Here is a 26,333-nt window from a genome sequence, read left to right as displayed (position 1 = left end):
TTGGCCTTTAATTTAATGTGGACGATACTGGCTTATTGTGTGATATTAAATAAATTTTGAACCATGTTGCCAGGGTGATTTTTGAGCCGACTGCATTGTTTTAAAGCCGTGTGCAATTTATGTCTTTAAAAAAAAGAAGAAAAGATATATTTTTTTTTTGTTGCAAAATGAAGAAGATTGGTTAGATAATAGAAGGATTTTTTTTTTCTTTTATTCATCTAAAAGTGTACTGTGTAATGCTTTAGTCAGATTTAGGCTGAAACTTTTGTTTGCAATCAATTAACATTCAAAATTTCAAGGCCATTCCAGAGCACTCAAAACCACACCATGGATCGACATGGCCTATCAAAACGACCTATCTTTAATTAGAAGAAAATTTCTTTGAAAATACAGTGGCTTGGGAACTTAAAGAGGGTAAGAACTAGAAGCATAGTAATAATGTTCTGATCAGACTGGGGTCAATTAGCATATGCCCTTTAACCCTTTGTCTACCACAGCATACACACACCCTTTAATAGCGTCCATTTGTATAATAGTGTTTCATGACATGCATACAGCCACATTTGAAATGAGTGACGCAAAGTACTGAAAGAAGGGTATTTTCATAAACAATGCACCTGAGTCGGGTGTGATTCGAGAAGCATGTAGTGTGCGTTATATGCCAGCAGACATGATTCATGTGTGCAGTTGACAAGCCCTGGTGGCCATTGGTCACAGACTTTGTCTATATTGGGTTAAGCAGAGCTGATAGGGGGTCTGGCTTTTCAAGGAGTGCTGGGTTGTTACTTCGAGAATTACCTGCATTCCCACGCTGCCGCCCCTTGGCTACTGTGCCCATTGTGGACCAAGTATGAGAATTAACTGATCAGTCATTCTTGAAATATACAGAAAAACAAATTAGGTATCAGCGAAGTGTTCAGAAATGCATTTCACTTTAGATGAATGAAGCATATGACTTTCGTTTGCCTCTGCTGATACCATTGTATTTCTCTTCGGTCTCATATATGCAATTGGTAAATGGTTGTGAAATCACCAGGAATTGTCAAAGGGCCACTCATTTCACATGTGGCTGGGCTTAATGCCATATCACTCTATTGCAGAGCTAGTGAAATTCTGTAGGGGGTTACCTCTGTATGTGTGGGAGGGAACCCTTTCATGGAAAGTGTGAAAAATGAGCCATCTATGTCCTAAACCTTTCCACATTGATAAGGTAGTGGTCCCAATGTGACCCACTGCAAGCAAAAGACACACAATGCTAAGCAAGAACATAAAAATATTTCCCTAGCTCTGCAATCTTTCCATACCTTATAAGGAATCAATGTTGTGGTCAATCTCTATCTATTGTTAACAGAGGTTTCCCCTTTGTCTTGTTTCTTTCTTGTTTTTGTTTTTATCTCTTCTATCATCCTATTCACCCTGCACCTGCTCTCTTTTCCTTCCTCTCTCTCTCTCACTCTTTCGTTTCCATGGTGACCGTTTCAATCTAATTACCGCAGGCGGCAAGACTCCAGACCCGTCCCTGGCAAGCTACGCTGACATTCGCAAGCAGCAGTTGATGAGAAAAGAACAGGTACATTTTCATCACAGGGGGCCAAATGAGTACTGTATCTTGTTTCTTTCTTTCTTTTTGTTGATGTTGTTGATGTTGTTGTTGTTGTTGTTGTTGTTGTTGTTGTTGTTGTTGTTGTTGTTGTTGGTTTGTTTGTTTGTTTGGGGGAGACATAATAATAATGTTGTAAGGTCTTTGGGAAAATGTACATTGAGCATTGTTATCACGCATTTTAATTTTCTGTCCTATATCGACGACATTCAGCAATTCATCCGCACTTGACCAAGCCTACACAGGTGTAGCAATGTGCTTCAGTCTTGGGGACATGGAATTGCTCAGTTGATATCATGTTTGCTGTGAAGAAAAGACATTTTAAAAAGTCTAGAATGCCTTTTATTGAATGAAACAGTGTTAGTCCCATCTGAAAACTACTATTTCTACTCCTACTATTACAACTACTGTGACTACTACTACTACTGCTACTGCTTCTACTACTACTGCTGCTGCTGCTACTACTACTACTACTACTACTAGAACTACTACTACTACTACTATTACTATAACAACTACTGTGACTACTACTGCTACTACTTCTACAGCTGCTACTACTACTACTACTACTACTACTGCTACTACTACTACTACTACTACTACTACTACTACTACTACTAGTAGTGCTGCTACTACTTCTTTTTATGCCTCCGCCACGAAGTGGTGCCGGAGGCATTATGTTTTCGGGTTGTCCGTCCGTCCGTACGTACGTCTGTACGTCCGTACGTCCGTACGTCCGTACGTCCGTACGTCCGTCCGTCCGCTTTCGTTTACGCGATAACTTGAGTAATATTTACTGGAATTTTACCAAACTTGGTCCAAGTATGAAGTATGATGGGGCAATTATTTGATTAGATTTTTGGTGAAATCGGCTAAAGGTCAAAGGTCAAAGGTCAAGGTCAAATCATGAAATTGTATCCGTTTACGTGATAACTCGAGACTGGATGGAGTAAATTTCACCAAACTTTGTTGGAGGATGATGTATGATGGGACAATTACTTGATTAGTTTTTCAGTGAAATCGGACAGAGGTCAAAGGTCAAAGATCAAGGTCAAATCCTAAAATTTATCTGTTTACGTGATAACTCAAAACTGGATGAAGCAGCTTTCACCAAACTTGGTCCAAGGATGATGTATGATGGGACAATTAGTTGATATGATTTTAGTGACATTGGCAAGAGGTCAAAGGTCAAAAGGTCAAGGTCAAATGCTACAAATGTTGCAATTTCCCCCATATCTATGCATTGCCCAAAGGTATTTTCTTGAAACTTGGTGTGGACATGTACTACTGTGTAGAGATTCTCCAGAGAGAGTTTTATGTCATAAGGTCAAAGGTCAAAAGGTCAAAGATTAGGTGAAAATGTTGCAATATCACTTTTCTTGCAAATGGTTCAATGTATCTTCGTGGAACTTGGTACATACGCATGTACTGACTGGCAGGGATTATCTGGGGAATTTAGGGGTCATGGGTCAATAGTCAAGGGTCAAAGGTCAAGGTCATCTCCTCAAAATTTTACTATTTCCCTCATATAATTTCTAGTATATGCAATGCTTGCATTATTAGTTTCAAAACTTATTACATACATTACCTAATGGAGATTCTCTTGGAAATTTCCATCCAGAAGGTCAAAGGTCAAAGGTTAAGGGTCAAAGGCCAGGTTTCAATGCCCCCCCCCCCAAAAAAAAAAAAAAAAAAAAAAATCCATTTTGTACCGTCATTACACTCTTCATACCTTGGAAATTACTCAATGCATAAACTTATAAAAAGGTCTGTCAGAATTCAAGTAAAAATTCTCAATTCCCCAAATATGTTGTATGTGTACCTGCACTCTTAGAAAATTAAAGCAAACCCAGTTCAAGACATTTCTGACAAACCTGTCATTTCAATATTTTGCCAGTTACGTGAAACTGTCATGGATCACACATTGTGAAGACATTGTACTATACGCCTATTGGGAGAATCATGCATTATGGCGGAGGCATCAGTCGCCATAGCGACATTTCTAGTTCTTCTTCTACTTCTGTTACTTCTACTACTGGAAGTTGTAGTAGTATAATAAATGTTTCTTTTTATAATCTATCCACTGCTGTAGGCAGCGTACATACAACAGATTCAAGAGAAGAGTAAAGCTGGAGAGCTGTTCATCAACAGGGATGCTGAAAAACCCAAACCAGGTAAGCTTGTGATTGCTCTTAAGAAGATAACATAACTCCTTGACTTATTGACCATTTTCAGTTCGAGAATATGAGAAGGCAAGATCTTCCTCTATCTTACTTTTTTTTTCCCATGGAGAATGCAAGTTCCAAGATCTCGTCATCTGGATAGGGTCCCCAACCCATCAGGCAAATCAGGGAAATCAGGGGAAATTATTTTACTTTTTTCCAATCAGGGAAAAGTCAGGGAATTTGATAAAATGCCTCAAATCAGGGAAAGTCAGGAAATTTTTATTGGCCCAAAGATCAAAAGTTTTCAGTCAGACTCTGTTATATTTTGTTGCATGTTGAAAACTTACAGCCATTGATTGACTGGTTATGGTGGTATTTAGTGTAGCCTCTGACTGCAGTACAAGTCGCTGTCAAAAGTGCATGACCTAAATAAGGCCTCTGACTTGAAACATTGTTTACACTAAAAAGCCATGGAAAACGTGTGAAAATGGAAATGAGTTGAAAATAATTATCATGGAATTTTGAGACTTCATTGGGAAAAACCAGAGAATTTAGTTTTCTTGAAATGTTGGAAATCCTGTCTGGACCTCTTGAATCCAAGAAGGCGAGAAGGTGAAATAAGAGAACTAGTCATCTCGACATCTTGGGGTCGAAAGGCAAGAAAGGGAGCTTGTCTTCTCAAACTTCTCGAGTCCAAAAACATAAGAAGTCAAGGTCTGAAATCTTGTCATTTCGCCTTCGTGACCTCTATTATCCACAAAGTGTAGTAATTCAGAAGACAGAATCTTGGATGTTGACTGTGCAGACTAAAATAAGTTGAGATGATGAGATCTCATATCATGCTTTCTAAATCAGTAGTGTATTCTCCTTTCTTTCATATGCTTTAATGATGGAAATCTTATTTCGGTTAAGCAGAGAAAGTTTGATAACAGGTTTTTCTTTCCAAGTCAAATTATATTATTGAAACAAAGATGCCTGTTTTGTTGGGGAAAGAGGAGAGATGGGAGGACACCAACCATTTTGCTGTATATGTGAACATTTGCACCAATTATCTATTTCTCTCTTCTTCTTTTTTCAGCCAAGCGTAGTCGCTGGGATATGGCCAAGGGAGATGGGGCAGAGACGCCAAGCACCACTCCAGGTGTTACACCCCGCAAGAAAGCCAGTACATGGGACCAAGCAGAGGTAAAAAATCAGTGAAACCATACAGTAATTCCTGGGAAGTACAATGTACCTGTAAATTACTGATATTTCTTCGAACAATCTTGATACATGTTTGGTGAATCACTTGAATGTCACATATAATGTGTCAGATACCTATAGATAAGACCACCTTCACTAATATGTGTGATATTTAAGTTATTTGCAGGCATTTAGATCTTTAAGTCAAAATAGCATTCCCTACATTTTCCTCTTTGAAAACTGAAGAGCCCTTTTGGGTATTGTGTACATATATGGAAAATCTGAAATTTCCTGTGCATTTTCTTGTCTTGCATTGTGATTTTTATTTATAATGAATCATTTCTAATATTTATGCCATTTCCATAATGAGTTTACATTTAAATATCACTTCTCCTTTTTATTTTTTGATAGTCACAAACTCCGTCTATCAGTCGCTGGGATGAGACACCTGGTAGACACAAGGGTGGGGAAACCCCTGGTGCCACGCCCGGTGCCACACCCTCGGCCAGTACCCGCATCTGGGAGGCAACCCCAGGCCACGTCACCCCAGGCCACGTGACTCCTGGCCATGCTACACCGGGCCATGCCACACCGGGCCATGCCACGCCCGGCCGGGCTACGCCCAGTGCCAGGAGGAATCGATGGGATGAGACCCCAAGAACCGAGAGAGGTGAGATGGTGGTGAGGTAATGGTGGCAGATAGTTGGAAGACAGCCCATGCTGTCTCTCATGACTCATCTTAGCGGAAGATGTGCATGTTTCAAAGGCTAAGATATGGTGTCTGGTGTATGTACAGTGGGTATGAATTTAAACACTGTATTAGCCAGAAGTGTCAAAAAAAAAAAAAAAAAAAAAAAAAAAAAAAAAAACATACAGGAGTCTTATTCACATGATTTACTCCAGTGTGCATGACATGAAATGGCAAGTATAAAAGTGAAGAGCATCAATTCTGTCATTCAGTCTATCAAAATGATATTCGTTAAACGTGAACTTTCAGCATGATTTCCTCCTGATTAAAACATTAACAAATTAATAAGAGCGTATCATTGAAACCTCCATGTTACGTGATCATGCAGAAAATGTGAGTAATGTTGCATATTGTTGTACTGTATTTACAGTGGGATAACTTCATGGGATAACTTCAGTAAGAAGAACAAATGTTTTCATGTGAATGGCACAAGTAAATTCATGCTAATTTGTCAAATCCATAGAAATAGCACCAATAGACCAAAAAAAAGACAAACACCATTACAAACTTGCAAAATGAAATAATGTGATAGAGGCTGCATAAGTTGAAAACCAATTTGATTTGTAAATTTATGCCTACAAATGCATTTCTCTGAGAACATCAGGAGGAAACAATAAAGGCCAAGTCATGAACCATTATCGTTTTTTATCATATCCTATCAAACTATCATCATAACTTTCAGAGACACCCGGTCATGGCAGTGGCTGGGCGGAGACTCCCCGCACTGATCGTGTCGGTGAGGGGGCGCCATCTGAAACCCCGACACCAGCCAGCAAGAGGCGCTCCAGGTGGGATGAAACACCAGCTGGGAGTCAGACCCCGGCCGCCGGGGCCACCCCTATGATGCAGAGTGGGGTTACTCCAGTGGGCTCCAAGGCAGCGATCATGAACACACCAACTCCATCAGGTAAACTATCGGCTCAGTCCAAGCTCAGTCCAACAGCTCAGTCCAAGCTGTTCATTTTTTATACATGCTCCTAGATGGTGGTAGGCACCCAATTTTATATACATGAATATATTTTGCAGTATGTTGATTTTCACAAATTGTTTGAGTCAACTGATATTTGCAAGGTTGAATAGATGCAATAACATTGCCTCTCATGGCCCAAATGCTTTATTTATCATCTCCACAATAGGCAGGCACAAATTTTTGTTTGTGAATAGGGATGATATTTTATTTCATCACATGGTTCTTGGTCATGAATTTAACCACTTGCAAAATTGTCAAGTTCCAATTGCAAAATGTATTCGCAAAAAAGAAGGCTGATACATTCATTTCATTTTGAAATGAGCGAGTCCTGCAAAATTTCATTCTGAACAGTTAAACTTGTGAAGTCTTCAATGTCCTTGATTAATATGTTGTTCTAAAAAATTTTCATGAAGTACTTACATCTCACTGAAAACCATGTTAGCTCAAAAGCTATAGACCTTAATTTCAGTGTGTAATGCTAGCTGCAATTTACAAATGGCCACAAAATGATAATGGTTTAGGTTATTGGTCTCATACTATTTGCAATGTGGACCCATGTAATCTTTATATAAATATTCATATGCAGACATATTCATACGCATACATATTCATATGCGATCTTCTGCAGATACAATATCCATTCTCTCCTCTTCCTCATAGCCCTTCGCATCATGACCCCTGAGCAGCTACAGGCATGGCGATGGGAGAAGGAAATCGATGAGCGCAACAGACCCCTGTCTGACGAGGAGCTAGACACCCTCTTCCCTGAAGGATACAAGGTGAGAGAGATGGTATCAGGGCTATTACCCTCCAAGGGCAATTACCCCCCCCCCCCCCCCCCCCCCCTCGGCTAAATACTGGTTAGTGGTAAGGTTAGGGTATGGTTTATGTTTAGGATTAGGTTTAGGGTTAGTGTTTGGGTTAGGGTTAGGATTGGGTTCAGGATTTAGGGTTAGGGTCAGGGAAAGGGTCTGGGGTAATTGCCCAGGGGGTAATTGCCCTAGACCCACAATAGATATGGAATCCACCTGCAATGCTCCACTGTGATTCACAGGATTCCTGAGATCTGCATCAAGCCCCAGTTGATTGAACTATTAGATGAGGAGACACAGATAGGTCTTATTTTAGTGGTTTCATGTGTGGAATCTTACACAATTTAGGTGGCAATGACAAGTAGAATGGGACAAATTTGCAGGAACCCATATTTATGGAGAGTGGTGAGACTGCTTGAGTATGTAGGATAAGAATATTTGTTTCTTGTGGGGGTTTTTTTCTGCGAATACACAGCAGCAAAGACTCTGCTTTTGTTGATTTTATAGCAGTGTCCTCATCTGGAACAAGCAAGTAAATGCATTTACAGAACCTCTTTAGGATAGTGGGGTGATTTATGACATGCTACTCAAAGTATGCAGGGTATATGATCTGTCAAAAAAGAGTTTTACAGCCTGGTCTATGTGATCGTGTGTTCCCACAATATAAAGAGTGATTTGGCTTGTTACTGCTTGCATGTGGAAGCCACAGGATTTATTACCTGACTCCCATGGATTTCTTTTTGAGGAATTCAAAATAACATTTTGCAGATTTGCCAGCCTGCTTGTGAAGTTGTAATTGTCTGTTTGACCGTTTTATTTCCATTTGAGAAGATGGCTAACCCATATTCAGCTGCAATAGCTGGTCTTCCATGGGGTCCAGTTCAATGTATTTGAAGGCAGGGTTTTGAATGGTTGAGTGAATGCAGGTCTTCATTGCACCTCTGCCTTTCATGTAGCCATACGCTTTGTTCTGACCAAAATCTGCAGGTCCTCCAGCCACCGGCTGGGTATGTACCCATCCGCACCCCTTCCAGGAAGCTGACTGCCACCCCTACCCCCATGGGTGGGCTCAGTGGAGGGTTCAGTATGCAGCAGGAGGGAGGGATGGTGGACCCAGGCCTGGCCCAGCCCCCTGGAAACCTGCCCGTACTCAAGCCAGATGACACCCAGTACTTTGGCAAGCTTTTGGTGAGTTGATGTTTAAGATTCATACTGCCATTATAAGTATGTTCACATTTCTTTTGGGATCAAACACCCCTATAAGATACTGCAGGATTTGTCTAATTTTGCAAGAGGAAAATGGTGAAATGAAATGGACATGTTTTAGTGTTCATGTGCAAGTGCATGCTTTAACATGTCCTTGGTAGCACGGGCTAGTAATTTCACAGATCTATACAGATTTCATATACAGATTTATATGATATACAGATTTTCACGATCTACTCAAATATACAACCAGCTCAGAAAGCCTCTAGTGTATACATGCGGTATGTGTTCAAGTGAATACTAGGACACATACACGCATACAATGCGACACACAGGAGTACTTCTAATTAAGTACACAATTCAACCTGTTTAAAGTGTGCATACAAAATTGTAACGATATTTTTGCAGATATTAGAATTCCTCCTAGCCAAAACTAGCATGAAATCTTAGAATTCATGTACCATCAGTAGTTCTGCATTAACAGTAGTAACCTTTAGGTTACATTACACTGTACTCAGACTCTCCTTCTAAATCCCTGTAAATAGAATGATGTTGATGAGAGTACGCTGAGTCCTGAGGAAGCCAAGGAACGCCGTATCATGAAGCTCCTTCTGAAGATCAAGAACGGCACGCCTCCCATGCGCAAGGCTGCCTTGCGTCAGATCACTGATAAGGCCCGCGACTTTGGCGCTGGCCCACTCTTCAACCAGATCCTGCCCCTGCTGATGTCACCGACCCTGGAAGATCAAGAGCGCCATCTGTTGGTGAAGGTCATTGATCGCATCCTGTACAAGCTTGATGACTTGGTCCGACCGTACGTGCACAAGGTATGAAAGAAATTATTTTCATTCTTGTTATCTTTATGCCTCTGCCATGAATTCGTGCCGGATGCATTATGTTTCTGGCTGTCCATCCATCTGCAATCAATTTAGTGGACAAAGTAACTTAAGACTGTTTAAGGTATCCAAATAAAACGTGGCATAATATGTATGTATGGGTGAACAAAGCTGTGCCTATCAACTTTTAGGTGCACATGATCAAGGTCAAGGTCAGGTGCTAGAATTTCACTTTTTTAAAATTACTATTTTACACTTGATTTATTCCTTGTCAATCTAAATCATTCGTCTAGAATGTTTTTTTGAGGATTTCTTCAGGGGTGTGTGTAATGTGGTTATTTTTTATTGTTTTCCTGCTTTGTGTTAAGGTAAACGTGCCATATAAGGAAATTTATGGCAATTATGAAGCTTCCTATGGATTTTCATTTTTTGTCATTAACATTTTGAAGCAAATTAACAAAGCAACCAAATGATGAAGTTGTTATATTATTCATATGCATAAAGTGATGCAAAGAATGGATAATACCAGGAATACTGGTTTGTTCTCAAAGCCAAATTCTAGGATGTCATAGACTCATATTTACTGGTACTCACGCTCACCAGTCTAAGATGATTTGATGGTAATTTTTCCTCCTGTAGATCCTTGTGGTCATTGAACCCCTCCTCATTGATGAGGATTACTACGCCCGTGTGGAAGGGCGAGAGATCATCTCTAATCTGGCCAAGGCCGCTGGCCTTGCCACCATGATCTCCACCATGAGGCCGGACATCGACAACCTGGATGAGTACGTGCGTAACACCACGGCACGAGCCTTCGCCGTGGTGGCTTCGGCCCTGGGCATTCCGTCCCTCCTGCCCTTCCTGAAGGCCGTCTGCCGCAGCAAGAAGTCGTGGCAGGCTCGCCACACCGGCATCAAGATCGTCCAGCAGATCGCCATCCTCATGGGATGCGCCATCCTCCCTCACCTCCGCAACCTGGTGGAGATCATCGAACATGGTGAGTGGTCGTCCCAAATGAAGGCTATGTCAAACCCTTAGTGGGTTTTGTCTTTATCTGTTTATATTTCTTGTTTCTTTGCTAGTGATTGTCTTTTTCTTTGTTTGCACTGGGATGGCTACAGTTTTGTCAGTCACATTAGCAGGTTTTGTGCTTCTGGTGAAACAAATGTACAACATCTGCATTATTATTATAAAAAAAAAGCAGCATAAACTTTTATATCTTGGTGTGCCAACATTAAAAGGGATTTAAATATTTTGGCACATGAAATTTAATATTTTCTTTGCCCAAGTGTTTTACATCAGATTATTAAGGTGAATTGTTTTTAAAAAACAGCTACAATTATCATGGAAGCTATCATATCTTTTTCATTTGCAAAATTTCTGTAAGTATTTCAGGAGAGTGAATCCATCTTTGCTCTTGAATGAAATCAAATTCTAATTCATTCCAGTGTATTGGACTGATTTCTAAGTTGTTTGTAATGATTTTCTTCCACAGAATGTAGCTTAAGCAATCAATATAGATAGACTCCAATCAGTGGAATGTATGATGAGTATGGAAGAATAGCTCTTTGCATGAACAGACTAGGCACACCCATATACCGATGAAATCCTTGTTTTGATCTCCATTGTTTTGAAAAGAAGTATTTGTGAATCCCCTCTCGTCACCCAGGTCTAGTGGATGAGCAGCAAAAGGTGCGAACCATCACTGCCTTGGCCCTTGCTGCCCTGGCTGAGGCAGCCACACCCTATGGTATCGAGTCCTTTGATAGTGTCCTCAAACCACTGTGGAAGGGTATCAGGCAGCACAGAGGAAAGGTGAGCTCAAAAAGTCAGAACCCCAGACCCAACTCAAAAGAAAAATGGGGGAAAAGCAGTGTAAAATCAGATGATGGAACAAAACGGGAGAAAGTGGTTCACAAACAAATCACGCATGTATTGACTAACCTAAAATGGACAAGCACTTCATTTATATCAATTAATTTGGTGGCTGCTTTGACATGTTGATTTTCAGAGGTTCCCAACTTGCCATTTTTAATTCTTGTGGAATGGCTATTTCACTGAATATGTGTGGTTTGATTTTCTGAAGGGGAACAGGGTGACTTTGAGTGGTAGTCCAACTATAAAGGGATCTTTACTCTCAGTTTAGATTCTTAGATACTCAGAAAGGGTACCTTTTTTCTGAAATGCAAGTGATCTCTATAGTGTCCCCAAATAAAAGTGAAATAATTGCATTTAATGTAACTTTATTTTCCAGTGGGGAGGGATGTCAATAACAGAGGAGACCTCACTATCATGAGATGAACTGTAGTTAATAGTAATGTTACGATGAAGAAACTAATAATCTCTTCCTTCCAGGAAAAGATTACAATTGCCATTCACAAGACATTGGTTCATCTTGTAATCTGCAAGTGTACTGCTTCGTTCCTTTCAAAGTGAAACATGCTTTTGGGCCTCTCCTTGCCTTACATTTTTATGTAAACAATATAGACCTAACTCATGCTGGTATGTGGGGGTTTGAAATTCCTCCAGCTATGTTGCCAATCTCCTCTCCAGGGATGGGCAACCCTCAGCTCTATCTTTCAATAGCATGTGTGTATGGCCTTTTAGGGCTCACACGGGTAAATAATTCCCCATAGAGACATGTGTTAAAATTCAAATTTCAAAAAATTCTGTAAAATAGCTGGGAGAAATGAGGTGTTTCATCTTCACTAACCTGGATAAGTGAGATATACCCTGTCATCCATCAAATTTGCAAGGCAGGTTCTTCTGCTCAAATTCTGTCCAAGGGTCCTCAAAGCCAGACTACGAGTTCTTGTCACTCAAAAAATCACCTACTGTAAAACATAATATATTCGCGGCATGAATTTTTCGCGAATTGGAGCCGACAGCCTTTTTCGTGGCATGAAATTTTCGCGAAGTGCCACTGGCGTTCAATGCATATAATGTAAACATGGACTTTCGCGTGCATTTTAATTTCGCGAATCTTGGCGCTCACGAAATTCGCGAAATTAAAGTGCACGCGAAAATTCCTTGTTTTACAGTATTTTCCGTACACACACCCAATGAAATATAGTCCCCTCAAATTCCATCAGAAAAGCTTTCATCTTCAAACCAAAATGCAGTTTGTAGAGGTATTCATACTCAATATCTGCAGCTATTCAGTTTTATGCCAAACTGCATTAATGATTTTTAATCAATTTTTTTCTTCATTTATTTTGGTATCTTTGGTACGAATTTGTGAAGGGGTCTGGGACAGTCCATTTTATTTACAGGTGTGAGCCATATAGGGAAAGATTGTTTGCAATTACTTTGCCAACCTCTCCCCCAGGATCTGCAGCCTTAATTCTCCTCCCACAGTATGTTTTAAAATATTCCTTTATAGTAACATTTTCTCATTATTTTGCCAACCTCTCCCCCAGGATCTGGCAGTGTTTGTTCATTTGCTTTACAATAAGTTTTGAAGTATTCCTCAGTAACCTTTTCCCATTGCTTTGCCAACCTCTTCCCCAGGGTCTGGCAGCCTTCCTGAAGGCCATTGGCTATCTTATTCCCCTCATGGACCCTGAGTATGCCAACTACTACACCAGGGAAGTGATGTTGATTCTCATCCGTGAGTTCCAGTCCCCAGATGAAGAAATGAAGAAGATTGTGCTCAAGGTAAGCCTAGCATCTTCTTTTATTTCCACTCACAGATTATGTCAAGATATGTTGCACTTTTGTGAATGCAATGAGCTTTTCATATCAGCTAAAGACACTTGAGCTGCAAATATTTGTAAAATGTGAAATTTTAAAGAAAGCTGTATGTTGATAATATGTATAGGAAGGGTTGCACGGGGGAATATGTAGAAAAGATGCTTTTTGTCAGGACCAATCATGACAACTTATGCCATGTGCACTGGAGAGCAAGTAGTAGTTTCTAGATCACAAGAAATGGTTTGCTTTTATCAAACAAATGTAATCTGGAATCGGAAATGAATGTCACTCACTCAACAGTTTATACTATAAAACCAAACATTTTCATGCTCGTGGAACTTTCACAACATTTCGCGAAGAGCCAAGATTCATAAAAGTTTTTGTCTATACAGTGCATTGAGTGCTACTTCATGTAGTACACTCAAATTTTTTTCATGGTCGGTAATTCAAGGAAGTTTCATGCCGCAAACCAGGCACCGGCTACAATTTGCAAAAGTTCCCCACTGTGAATGCTTCTCTTTCTACAGTAATATTGTGTTCACTATCCTCTATACAAGACCATGTCTATAACCACATCATCTCTGTGCTTCCTAGGTGGTGAAGCAGTGCTGTGCCACAGATGGTGTGGAGGAAGATTATATCCGAGACGAGGTCCTCCCGTCTTTCTTCAAGCACTTCTGGCAGCATCGGATGGCCCTTGACAGACGTAACTACAGACAGGTGAGAACCCTTCAACCGAGGCCAAATGATCCTTGTACCTCATCAGAAGTAACGTATGTCCCCCCCCAAAAAAAAAAAAAAACAACAAAACAAAACAAAACAAAACAAAACAAAACAAAACAAAAAAACCAACAACAAAACAAAACAAAACAAAATTGCAACGGGACCCTCCGCAATGATTACTTTAAAAATAGTGAATCGATCCAAACAAAATTTCAGGGTGTGAAACTATAACTTATTACCCACATCTTACAGAAATCCCCATCCAATTTACTTCAGTGGTCACAGAGAACTAAGTAGTTTTGTAGAGCATGCCAGGAATCCCTTCCCTCCCAGTTCTGTACGTTGTGTTCACACAGTATGCAGATCTGAGAGCATCCATGTGCTGCTCTTGGAAGAATCAGACCCATGACATAATTTACAATGATCCACATCTCTCTGTGACTACTTAACCAAATTGAATGGGGTTTTCTGCAAAATATAGCTAAGATGTCATATTTAATGACCCTGAAGTAGCATTTAGACAGTTTAATCATATTGGTATTTATCAATGCGAAAATCCGATTGTATTTTTTTTTTTTTTTTGGGGGGGGGGGGGACATACTGTAGAGGGCAATAACATGTACACCGCCTGCCAGCCAGATTTACTTCTGCAGTCTTCTTCAATGTCTGTGTGCACAATATAGTGTGCAAGGTTAAACTTGCAAAACCTTTTCACAAGTGGTTGAATTCACGATTGAGAGCTTCCTTGATGGGATGAGAAGGGAAGTACTATGACTTTTTACAGGAAGGTTAGTAATTTCGCACCCTTGCAAAGAAATTCATCGCCCTCAAGTTATGGGAGGCAATATTTTTGTGAGTTGTTAATTCCAAAAGTATCAATCGACTCATGAAATTTGCGAAAAATGAAAACACCACAAAATACACAATGCTGTGATGTCATATGTCATGATAAATCTGGAGGGTTGTCAGTAGGCAAAAAAGGATGGAGGGAGGATGGCTTCTGAAGGCTAGTATCAATGGTATCCATAGCATTCGACAAGCCTGAACAAACTCTGCACCTATTTCATCTTAAAATTTGAATTTTTTCAGGGGGATATGATGGGAATGGCAGAATGATTAGGCACAGCGCTCTCCTTGTTGAAAAGTAATGAATGAAATGCTGTTTATTCGTCTGTGCAATGACCATTTATTGATGTTACCCTTTGTTTATCATTAATGTTGAAAAAGGGCAGGGCAAATATGGAGATGTAATAGCACTCTTTTTGTCAGTTTTTCCCTTTATGAGCCAAGGCATTTAGCTTTACATGTCAAGCTTTTTCATCAGCATGCAGTTGTCCATCCAAACTTTACCTAGTTGGTAAGTAAACAAACTCACTCAGGTGTACCAATGTGCCTCAGTACAATAGAAAGGCCATGATGACACATAAGGCATTTGGGGAATTAGATAATCTCTGTTCGGTGACAGTCTTTTTCCAGACATCTGCCAATCAGCTAGGAAAGCACTCCGATGAGCGTGCTAATGTGCGAACACAATACAGTGAGGATTAAGAATAATTGAAATTCTGTGTATTGACTCCCTTGATATAGCAGTGCATCTCATTATTGATATTTCATTGTCGTAGTTGGTGGACACCACAGTGGAGATCGCCAACAAGGTCGGGGCATCGGAGATCATCGGCCGGGTGGTCGACGACCTGAAGGATGAGGCAGAGCAGTACAGGAAGATGGTGATGGAGACCATCGAGAAGGTCATGGATAACCTTGGAGCCTCAGACATCGACTCCCGGCTGGAGGAACAGCTCATTGACGGTATCCTCTACGCCTTCCAGGAACAGACCACTGAGGTGAGGGGAGAGATGAGAGGGTCTTCTAAGGGTGCATTTGAGCGCTCTCCTAAAGCCAATTAAACTGTACCGAACCCGCGCCAGAGGAGCGCTGTAACACTCCTGAAGTGTACCGTACCGTACTGAACTGAGCCAAAAGTGGACCACTTCCAGATGTGCTCCAAAAGGGTACCAAAAGCGTACAAAAGTTCGCATGTGAGAATGCGTGCATCATGCACATATATCATATTGCAAAGAGTTTATTCTCTTTATGCGGGACATCTGTAAGTAGTTTAAGTGCCCCAGGTGAATAACCGTGCTACAAAATGCATGACCCCCTCTAAAAATAACTTATGAGGTACACTTTCTCAACAGAATGTTCAAACACTTCAAATGTGGCACAGCACGGTACCTTCACTTTGGTTTGCTTTTGAGCACTCGAACGCACCCTAGGTTTCTGAGACAGCCGGCAGCAAAGACCTATATTTTTACCCTCTCCACAATGACTTTTGGGACTGAATGTTCTGTCATACAGAGATGCCAGCCGTTGCTCTGTATTTTGTACTGTTTTCTTTTTGTTTGTTTTTATTTGCTTTTTTTTTTGGGCAAAATACTACATGTTTCATGGAAAAGAAAGTAGCTTCATTTACATATAGACATATTTTTAGGCCCTCTTTTAATTTTAATGGCATCTCTGATTCCAGCAGTCAGCATGAGGATAACACAGCATAGATCTCTGCCTTTGTGTCTATCCAGCATCCTGTCTTTTATATAGACTGTTATTACAGTGTGTGCTTCCCATTTCTTACTGATCTTGTCAAACAGGACTCGGTGATGCTCAATGGGTTTGGAACCATCGTCAATGCCCTGGGCAAGAGAGTCAAGGCCTACCTGCCACAGATCTGTGGTACCATTCTCTGGCGTCTCAACAACAAGGCGGCCAAGGTTCGTCAACAGGCAGCCGACCTCATCTCCCGCATCGCCATCGTCATGAGAACGTGTCAAGAGGTAAAAGTTCAAACATCTAGTCTTATTCTGCACTGTGATTTCTGTCCACGTAACCTTTATTGCATTCTCACCTCAGGGAGTAGGATAGTAGCACTGTAAAACTTGCTAGAAGAAATTCAGTACTGTTCTCCATGCTGTAGCAAATTGGGTGACCTCAGTTGTCCTCTCTCTGTGCTTCATTGGAATGGGACTGTCTGAGAAGCAAGGATTATCTCTCTTTTGCCTGCAATTTTCCCTCCACATGGTATGCAAAGATTTATGATCCTTTTTGTGATCACTCATGAAATCAGTAGGCCTTGGTATTTTACAATAAATAGATATACAGGTCCATGAATTTTCTATATCTCTTCATGGCAAAGGTTTCTCTAAATTGCATTTGTGCAAACACTTTCAGTCTTCCACGTTCATGAAGCTAGTGTCGTGATTATTCCTCTTTAAATCTCATAATGAACTCAAATATATAGCAGAAGGGAAGAGGGGACATATGAGAGGTGTAAAGAGAGAGAGAATAGATGAGCTGTATAAAAAAGGAGAGAGAAGTGAGCTTCAGAGAAAATATGTCATTCAACTTAATGTTCCTACACCTTGTTCTTCATGTAACTGTATAGGAAAAACTGATGGGTCACTTGGGTGTTGTCCTGTATGAGTACTTGGGAGAAGAGTACCCAGAAGTCCTGGGCAGCATCCTAGGGGCCCTCAAGGCCATCGTCAACGTCATTGGGATGCACAAGATGACCCCACCCATCAAGGACCTCCTCCCCCGTCTCACACCCATCCTCAAGAACAGGTAACAGTCCTTTCTCGGGACAACTGTCTCGTTTCTCACTTCTCTGTGTGTTGGGTTACCTCAGTGTGCTAGAGATTAGTGGATTTGAGTATCAAAGGTGATGGTCAGAAGAAAATCAATGTAAACTAGCAAAATTCACTTCATCGCAGAGTATGATTTCAGTGTGCTTGAGTATTTAAAGTGATGATCACAAATCAGTCAATTTAAATTGACAAGTTTCATTTCATCACACAGTATGATTTTATGTTTGATATTTTGTGATGAGTTATAGATACATGGATGTCTCAAGATGTGAACAACTAGTGAGATTAGCATGCATTAATTTGAATACAAAACAAAAATTACATGTAGGCACAGACTGTGATGCAAGGATATGTCTTCAGTACTCTTGTGATGCCATTGGATTGAGTGAATGTAGAGTGGGTATAGCAATAGTCATTTACACTGCAGCTATCTGATGGGGGAAACAGTGGGATATCATGGAGGAGATAATTACTAATCGGGGGAGAAAAGAAAACTTCAAACAGGGAAGATAACAGGTAGAATGAGGTTAACAAAAAAAAGTGCTCTCGAGTGCTCTAATAATAAATGGATGTGGAACAGTTGTATAGAGTTTACAGGGGTGCCAGTTTTCAGGCAAAAGCCTGAATTCAGGCCCTGGCAGTTTCAAAGTTCAGGCTTTTTCATGTACTTAGTATCTTCATGTCGATGTATTTCAGGCCCTCTCTTGTCGTTCCAGCTGGCATCTCTGAGTATAGACATTCATACATGCTTAGCCTTCAATTGATGTTAAGACCTCCTCTCTGTGATGTGTAGTCCTGTTCTTCCCCACCCCATATTCACCTTGCAGGCATGAAAAGGTGCAGGAGAACTGCATTGACCTCGTCGGGAGGATAGCGGACCGAGGGGCGGAGTACGTCTCAGCCCGTGAATGGATGAGGATCTGTTTTGAGCTGCTGGACCTCCTCAAGGCCCACAAGAAGTCCATCCGTCGTGCCACTGTCAACACCTTTGGCTACATCGCCAAGGCCATTGGGTAAGCTCACTCACAGGTGCTCTCGAGTATTTGCTAATTTGTGTCTTGGCTGTCTTTTCATAGGCAACCCGTGTACCAGCTCTTCATGAAGGGAAGATGTTTGACATTTGTTATGGATGTTCCAGTGTTATGACTTTGTATAATTATGAAGATAATAAAAATAACACATTTGCCACCATCATCAAAGTGATCAGCAGAGATTTCTGATGAACTTTTGTCGCAGTACTCTTTTCTGATATGAAAGTCGTGTTAATCCAGTAACCTAGAGCCCTCTGTATAGTGTGCTTGAATAAAGGATAATTCTAAATATTCTTATATAATTGAATACCAGCATGCTTCTATACCCCCACCTGCCAAGAAGTTCAATGTCCTGTAGATACGTCCATTCTGAGAATTGTCCATTTAGTTGTAGTTCAGTGTAGTTTGCAGGCCTAACCAGCAAATATTTGTTCCAGGCAAAGTGAACAATGATGGATTATCATTACAATGGATAGATGATTGTAGATTTACAATTGACGGCCATGCAGTGTTTTTATTCATTGTCTGTGTTCTGAACGATTAGACATTGTTTCCCTGCTTGTTGGCAGTGAGATATTTAATAATCAGAATAGTAGCATAAGGTTATAAGTAGTCTTACGATCCATTTTTCGATGCTTCTTTTTTTGTCTGTGTGTAAAGGCCCCATGATGTCCTGGCCACGCTGCTCAACAACCTGAAGGTGCAAGAGCGTCAGAACCGTGTCTGCACCACGGTCGCCATTGCCATCGTAGCCGAGACCTGCTCACCATTCACCGTCCTCCCGGCGCTCATGAACGAGTACCGTGTGCCCGAGCTCAACGTTCAGAACGGCGTGCTCAAGTCACTCTCCTTCCTCTTCGAGTACATCGGTGAGATGGGCAAAGACTACATCTATGCTGTGACACCACTCCTGGAGGACGCCCTCATGGACAGGTTTGTGTCAAGCTTTATGTCAGCAGTCAAATAGCTGTACGTAGGAAGGTGAAGGGGCGGAACCTGTTTCCCTTCTCCTTATCTTTACTGTCAAGTCCTAGTCAAGAGACATTACTAACGGCAATATCAAGCATTTGTAGAGTCATGCAAGACTAGAAAGGCAACCCCCACCCTGAGAAAAGAATGCCGTAAAAAGAACTTCAGAAACAACAATGTGATATTCAAACAAATTTATTGTTCCACAATCAGAATACCCAATCCTATCATTGTGCATGAAATTTGAACAAGATTCCAATTGCTGTGGCGTGATACCCCTTTTGGCGTGGAAAAGAAGGATTTTGAAATAAGATTCAAAAAGGTGATAATGTCTTTACTTTGAGAAATAGCAGAGATGCCAGCTGATACTTTTTTTGCAGTATTTTGTACTATTTTTTTGCCAAAAATGCTGCAGACTTTATAGAAAATATGTAAAATACAACTGTTCGTCCACCGAAAAAAAAGGCCTTTTCAGCTCTCAGAATACTTTCATGCTTTTGACAAGGTTGACTTGTCTGAAATAGAATACTGCTGCAATGAAACAAGAGATGTGATATGTGACATGCGATGTTGTATGCATAAAAAAATGAAAATAGAAATAAAAAGATCTCATCCATGATATTCCTTTCCGTCATTCAGAGATCTGGTTCACCGTCAGACGGCTTGTGCAGCCATCAAGCACATGGCCCTGGGCGTGTTTGGCTTCGGCTGCGAAGACGCCCTGATGCACCTGCTGAACTTTGTCTGGCCCAACGTGTTTGAGACATCACCCCATGTCATCCAGGCTGTGATGGAGGCCATCGAAGGCCTGAGGGTCGGGGTAGGCTCCATCAAAATGTTGCAGTACACTCTACAGGTGAGCTCATTCATTCCTACTCTGCACGCTCTCTTCCCCCTCCAGTATGGGCACTGTTGGAATGTCCTAACAAAAATCTGAGAATGTTTTTGGATAATGTATGACTTTGGCCATACCTCTGTTGACATGTGGCAATGTGTTAACTGTAATCTCTTCACGTGGGGGTTAACCAAAAGACACCGTTAATCTTAAGCTCACTTTAGACATGGCAGTTTAATCAGGCTTGATTGATTTGCTCAATCTGTATCTACCACCACCATTCTGCTTCCTTAGCCCCAGCTGTAAAGTAAGACAAAATAAGATAGAATGGATAAAAAGTAACATTCCTAAGACTGCCTTGATTTTGGGATTTAGAGTGATGTTAGATAAATGAACAATTCCACAAAAATAAATCATGAAATACAAGATTACTGGAATCTGTACAATTATGGATATCAGCTAATTCCTCATGTTATTTGTGTTCTGTAAAAATTGTGTTCTAGATGATAGCTTTTTAATAAATTGTTGTCAGCATTCCAGGTTCCATTTATTGATGATATGATAACATCTTGCATGTCACATGATCATGTCGGGTATATGTTTTTGAAAGAGTTTTTGTACATTGTATCCCCACAACTCTAGGGTCTATTCCATCCAGCCCGCAAGGTTCGTGATACATACTGGAGGATCTACAACACACTGTACATTGGGGCACAGGACTCACTGGTGGCTGGATTCCCTAGGGTGCCCAACGATGAGAAGAATCAGTATCTACGCTATGAGTTGGATTACGTACTGTGATGGCACTGTGCACTGCATGACAGTACGTCACACTTCATAAACTCATGAGCAAATACTCTAAAGACATTCAGTGCATTGTGCAGAATGGCAACAGTGGATTTGAGGATTCGGGGGGCCAGGTCTGAGCTGCTCATCTCAAGAAAGTGGTATCCATCATTTATTAGATCTTGTCTTCATGTTCTTGTGAGAATCCAAGCCACAAACCCGACACTTCATGACTCATTTGATTCCGATGAAAAGATGAGTCAAACATGATCTGTGCACTCACACACAGTGGGTTGGCAGATTGTGTCCTCAACCTTGTATGATGTGATAGTGTGTCGGTTTTCTGACTTCGGTGAAAATAGACAAATGAGCACATTTTGTGAGAAGCGTTGTTCTGTAGTAAACATAATACTCTTGATTTGCCGGCTTTAGATGGCAGTGTATAAAAAGAGAATCTCTAAAATCTTTTCTTATCATGATGCAGCAAGGTCAAGCATTTGCTTTACTTGTAACATGACATTGATTTCCAAATCACCCTCATTTTACATCTGCTTTCATTCGTTTCTCCTATATGTAAATAATTGACATCCAAACTCCTGAGCTCTTTGCTGCTGAATATCATGATTTTCCATCTTCACAAGTTGTTAATGTTTTGTACAACTTTGTAGCAAGGATTGTAACGTATGTCATGGTATTGAGAGGTTGTGATGAGTGAAACAGCCTGTGTGGTAGACCCACTGTAGTGTAAGCCAATCTGCAGAAAAGGCAATACTACACAGACATTAAGATACAAGATACTTTGTGTGATGGTGCAGAAAATCACCTCCCACTGCCGAAAGATAGGAACAGTGGCATACTGATAAAAAACAGTTCACTTTGTCTTTAGTCTTGGTTGTGCTTCACTAGGTTTTCATTTTTGGTCGTTTGGTTTTAGAGTTGGGGAGGGGGAGGGGGAGAAAGAGAGAAGGGGTGGGATGTTCTGTAGACAGTATACCGAAGTGTTAATTCTGTAGCTCCACTATTATGCTCACAAGAGGACTCGGCAAAGCATGTCCCTTTTGTGTCAGGTCCAATGACCAGCTGACCCCAGTGTTAAGTGGACAGTGGGTCACTCTCGGGTGATTGTGTTTGCTTTGATGGTGAACTGGTCAGTACCAGACAGACTAGTGTTGTGCTTACAATGAATTTTTGACAGTATTGTGTCATTTGCTGTGTCGTATGTGTGGCCCGAGTTGATGTCCAGTCTGCAATGCCAGGAACACAGTTTCTGCCATTGTGAAAATAAAATGGATCGAAAATGTTATGATATATTATCCAAATTATTTAGGTTGGTTGATAAAACATTTTCCTGGTTGATCACTATGTTCAGATTTCAACTCATTCACCAGAAGTTTAGTTTAGGTTAGTTATTATTATTTTGAAATTAATGCTAGGCTAATCAATTTTCTGTGTGTGTGTGAAGCGCTGTGCATATGTGATTTCCAAGTTGTGCATCTTTGATCAGTGTAAACACTTCTGTACTTTTAAAAAGGCTTTGGGAAATATTTAACTCTATACAGATAGCTTCCAATTGCATGAAGTACGCTGTAATGCCTATTCCACTGCATGATCCATCTATGTAGCCGATCACATTAGGTCTGCTTTATGGCTTATATCATATACTGTGATCAATGGACTTTATATGGGTACAACCACATCAGGCCTGAAGATGTTGTGTGTACACTTTGCACTGTGTCATATATGAAGAAGGACAGTGATATTGTATGACAAGAAAATTTGCAACTTTGTTTTGTCACCATGTTGATCCCTTGCGGAAGACTAAGTATCATCTCTTGACGTCACAACTGAACTTACGTCACTCTCGTACCTTTCTGTACAATATCAACAATTTTCCATTTATTGTGATATGATATACACAGGATACCCTTTTTCTTACTTTCGTTTCCCAATCCACGGATGTACCTCCGTGTTTCTATGGAAGAGATTGGAGTTTGCCTTACTGTATACCTAAATGATATTTTAATTTGTCTCCTGCTAATCAAGGTATTCCAGGTGATTTGTTCTCATATGAAATATCGCAGTAAATTTGTAGATGCGTGCGACTTACTAGGATGTGATTTTATGTTTGCAGCAGTACTTGTTCCACCGTTGAGAGAAGGAAGTACAGTCAACCTTGCTTAAGTTGACCGCACATAAGTCAAATAGTTGCCCAAGTCAAAGATCTTTTGAAGTCCTTTTCTCTTTATATTCTATTTATTTAAATCCCTTATAAGCCAAATTTTCTCTCAGTCAAAGCTACTTCCTCAGTCCAAATATATTTGACTTAGGCAAGGTTGACTGTATGAGGAGGATGGAAAACCTCGAGTTCTTTTTGTCCTTCTCCAGCCGTATTGACATACCAAATGTACCGGTAAAAAGAATGATGGCAAGACAGACTTCAGTAGGTCAGCTTGGTATCCAAGAGTTGATATTCATATGGGCTGGCTGTCAGTGTCCACACCTAGTTCATTGTCTCACATAATGCATAGCAGCAGTTTGGCAACATTCCATGTCATTTTAAGTAGGCAAATAGTCTTTATTGAACGTCAGAGGCATTTGGTTGGAAGCTGCAGCTGTTTGCTCTAATTAATGTCAACTGATCCTGAGGGTAGTTAGGATGCTGGAACATACTTTTGGCAGTGTTTTTCGACGAGATAATCTCCTCAAAAGTTTTGCTTCACTGTACTTGTGTTTCCTTGCTGCCATGGTTTCTCAATAGGCAGCTTTCTGCATCTTCAGCAAAATGTTAGGTTTGGATTACTACTAGATGTGTCAGATTCTTGTTGATTTGTGAAAAAAAAACAACTGTTACTTTGAACATGCTACTTGAATGTACAGATTTACTCATTCATATGTATGCTTCTTGTGTATTATGAAGATGCAGGATATTGATTGCATGTAAATGAAGATTATAAGTATGATGATTTTCCTTTACTGCATAAACTTTTCCATTGTTAGAAAGAAAAGAACAAAAAAAACAAGTGGAAGCATTCACTCTCTGAGAATTCAGGTCAAGGTAAGTATGTGCCCAAGTTAAAGTTGGACAAGACCAGGTTTTCCCCATTGCACCAGTCACACAGGTACATTAATTTGTATTAAGCATTCATTTTTCCTGGAAGTCAATTGCCTTTACATGGTACAACATACCTCTCCTAGTCCCATAGCATTCAACCCGACCCCTTTCTTCCGTGGGGGTTGACTCTGCTTCTATGTGTACTCTGTTAAATTAATGTGCTTGAATAGAGCTATACTCGACATTGACATGTTTTTCTCGTTGCCCACTTGGGCCACTGATATTTTTGAATTTGAAACTTTGGTGGCCCGAAAGAGAAATGTAGTCGCCTGAATTAGAAGGAAATACACAATTTCATTTTGAATATAAGCTGCCAGATCATGCCACCAAAAGATATTTTTTAACATATGAAATTTGGTGCCCTGACATCAATTTTGAGTGGCCACAGGCCATCGCTAATGTCCAGCCCTGGCTGTAGCAAACATCCTCTTCCCTGAGATTTACTTCTGCTGCATGTATCGAAATGACCCGCCTCCCTCACCCACTTTGTTCCTAGCACTCAATGTAGACAACAAATACATTCATCTACATTGTATCTCAATAGTTTTGTGAGGACAATATGTAAACTTGATGATTACACTCTGAACTACATGTAGTATTTTGGATCTCATCCCCACCCCCCCCCCAAAAAAAAAAATAAATGGAATAGGTGTTTCCCATATTATGTTACACTGGTGTGACCAGAACTTTGGTTTGGTATTATAAACTACACACAGCCCTGTCGCTGAACACGGGTGTCGCACTTCACACGGCATCTGGTCGGGCTATGGGTGTGGATAATTGTAATCACATTTTGAGGTTATTTCATAGAGAAGTGGTTTTAAAAAAACAAGTCCAGCGATCTTCGCAGTATTTTGTAGAAAAAGATGTATCTTTCAAGTAGATTTGTCACAGATATTTAAGGTGTTCGCGTGAAAAACTAACACGTTATTCTCTCCACAGCTTATCCATTTCTGCTTAACATTCACAGTAGATATTATGTAAATTGACAATGTTTGGATGAAAAATAAATGCCTGTATATATTCTCAAAAACAGTTGTCAATCTCTTTTTGTGATATGTGGGAGTGAGAACCTTGACACAAAATCAGCCCTTTCTTCAATGCATGTTGTTGAAATTGGTCATTCTATGTTTTTATTACAAGAAATCTCTCCGCAATACTGGAATACACAAGCAATACCTGTAGTACACTGTCAATGCTATCACAATCCTGTCAGTTCTCATAGTATAAAATCTTATACACATAATCTTCATCATTAATTGACATCAGCAAAAGCATAGGTTTATCGTCACTTGACTAGAAAAGAAAACATCCCAACATTACGAGTGAGTACTCACTGGCTTTGGATACATTCACACAGATGTAATAACCCCATCAAATACATTTCAGGTAACAAAAAATGAGGTACATAAAACCATAGGTCACAATGCCATACAAACGAAGTAAAAAGCAGTAAAAGGAAATTTCTCACATATCTAAAGCGATCTCGATTCTCACACCCTTAAAATCACAAACAGGGAATGTGCAGGTTTTCATATTTTCTCTTGAATACCTGGCACTTCTCCCTGAAAGGTATTGATGTAATGATCCCGGTTACTGAGAACATTATGCTTCAAAACTCAAATAATTATGCCATTTCAATTCATGAAATGGCATGGGAACTGTCATGATTGCTAGCCATCGGACCCACAACTTGCAAAATGATGACCTATACTCCAGACTCACAAAACACGGCACACTCTCCTGCAATTTCTTTATAAGGTTGAAGATTCTTTTGCAGATTACCAGGTCTTGGGTCCATAGTTGGAGAACAAAAAGCAATGATGGAAGACCTGGCAAGTTGCCACTGTTCTCAGGGCATTTAAGCAGTGATCAGAGCAGAAAGAGTGCGTAATTAGTACTTAACATCTTTAAATTTAATTTATATGCATAACATGAAAATGACTTGCTTAGGCGCTTCAGGTCAAATGGGCAGAGTCGCCTAAAATAGTGATCTTCACAACTAGTCAGCAAAGTTTTTCCAT

At 40.4% G+C, this 26,333-nt stretch overlaps 1 protein-coding gene across 2 annotated transcripts in view; it reads left to right on the top strand.

The window, feature by feature from the left end:
- LOC139740942 (splicing factor 3B subunit 1-like) overlaps window positions 1-21,671 on the top strand; it is a 30,561-nt gene extending 8,890 nt beyond the window's left edge. The window contains exons 5-23 of one of the 2 annotated variants that reach the window (XM_071651531.1): window positions 1,497-1,570; window positions 3,693-3,774; window positions 4,844-4,950; window positions 5,359-5,617; window positions 6,378-6,602; window positions 7,326-7,444; window positions 8,465-8,665; window positions 9,229-9,510; window positions 10,159-10,516; window positions 11,189-11,334; window positions 13,030-13,176; window positions 13,807-13,932; window positions 15,558-15,779; window positions 16,584-16,766; window positions 17,375-17,553; window positions 18,404-18,589; window positions 19,268-19,540; window positions 20,216-20,432; window positions 21,054-21,671. In XM_071651531.1, coding sequence (XP_071507632.1) covers window positions 1,497-1,570; window positions 3,693-3,774; window positions 4,844-4,950; window positions 5,359-5,617; window positions 6,378-6,602; window positions 7,326-7,444; window positions 8,465-8,665; window positions 9,229-9,510; window positions 10,159-10,516; window positions 11,189-11,334; window positions 13,030-13,176; window positions 13,807-13,932; window positions 15,558-15,779; window positions 16,584-16,766; window positions 17,375-17,553; window positions 18,404-18,589; window positions 19,268-19,540; window positions 20,216-20,432; window positions 21,054-21,212 — 3,545 coding nt within the window. In that variant the 3' untranslated portion in view covers window positions 21,213-21,671. The remainder of the gene's footprint in view (window positions 1-1,496; window positions 1,571-3,692; window positions 3,775-4,843; window positions 4,951-5,358; window positions 5,618-6,377; window positions 6,603-7,325; window positions 7,445-8,464; window positions 8,666-9,228; window positions 9,511-10,158; window positions 10,517-11,188; window positions 11,335-13,029; window positions 13,177-13,806; window positions 13,933-15,557; window positions 15,780-16,583; window positions 16,767-17,374; window positions 17,554-18,403; window positions 18,590-19,267; window positions 19,541-20,215; window positions 20,433-21,053) is intronic. The other variant, XM_071651538.1, reaches the window with a different exon arrangement.
- The last annotated feature ends 4,662 nt before the right edge of the window (window positions 21,672-26,333 follow it).

Source organism: Diadema antillarum, unplaced genomic scaffold, assembly GCF_040938485.1.
Source record: "Diadema antillarum isolate AM-2024a unplaced genomic scaffold, OU_Dant_1.0 scf00000030, whole genome shotgun sequence".
Classification (NCBI taxonomy): Eukaryota; Metazoa; Echinodermata; class Echinoidea; order Diadematoida; family Diadematidae; genus Diadema; species Diadema antillarum.
Note: the sequence above shows the minus strand (reverse complement) of the source record. Positions and strands in the feature narration are given on the sequence as shown.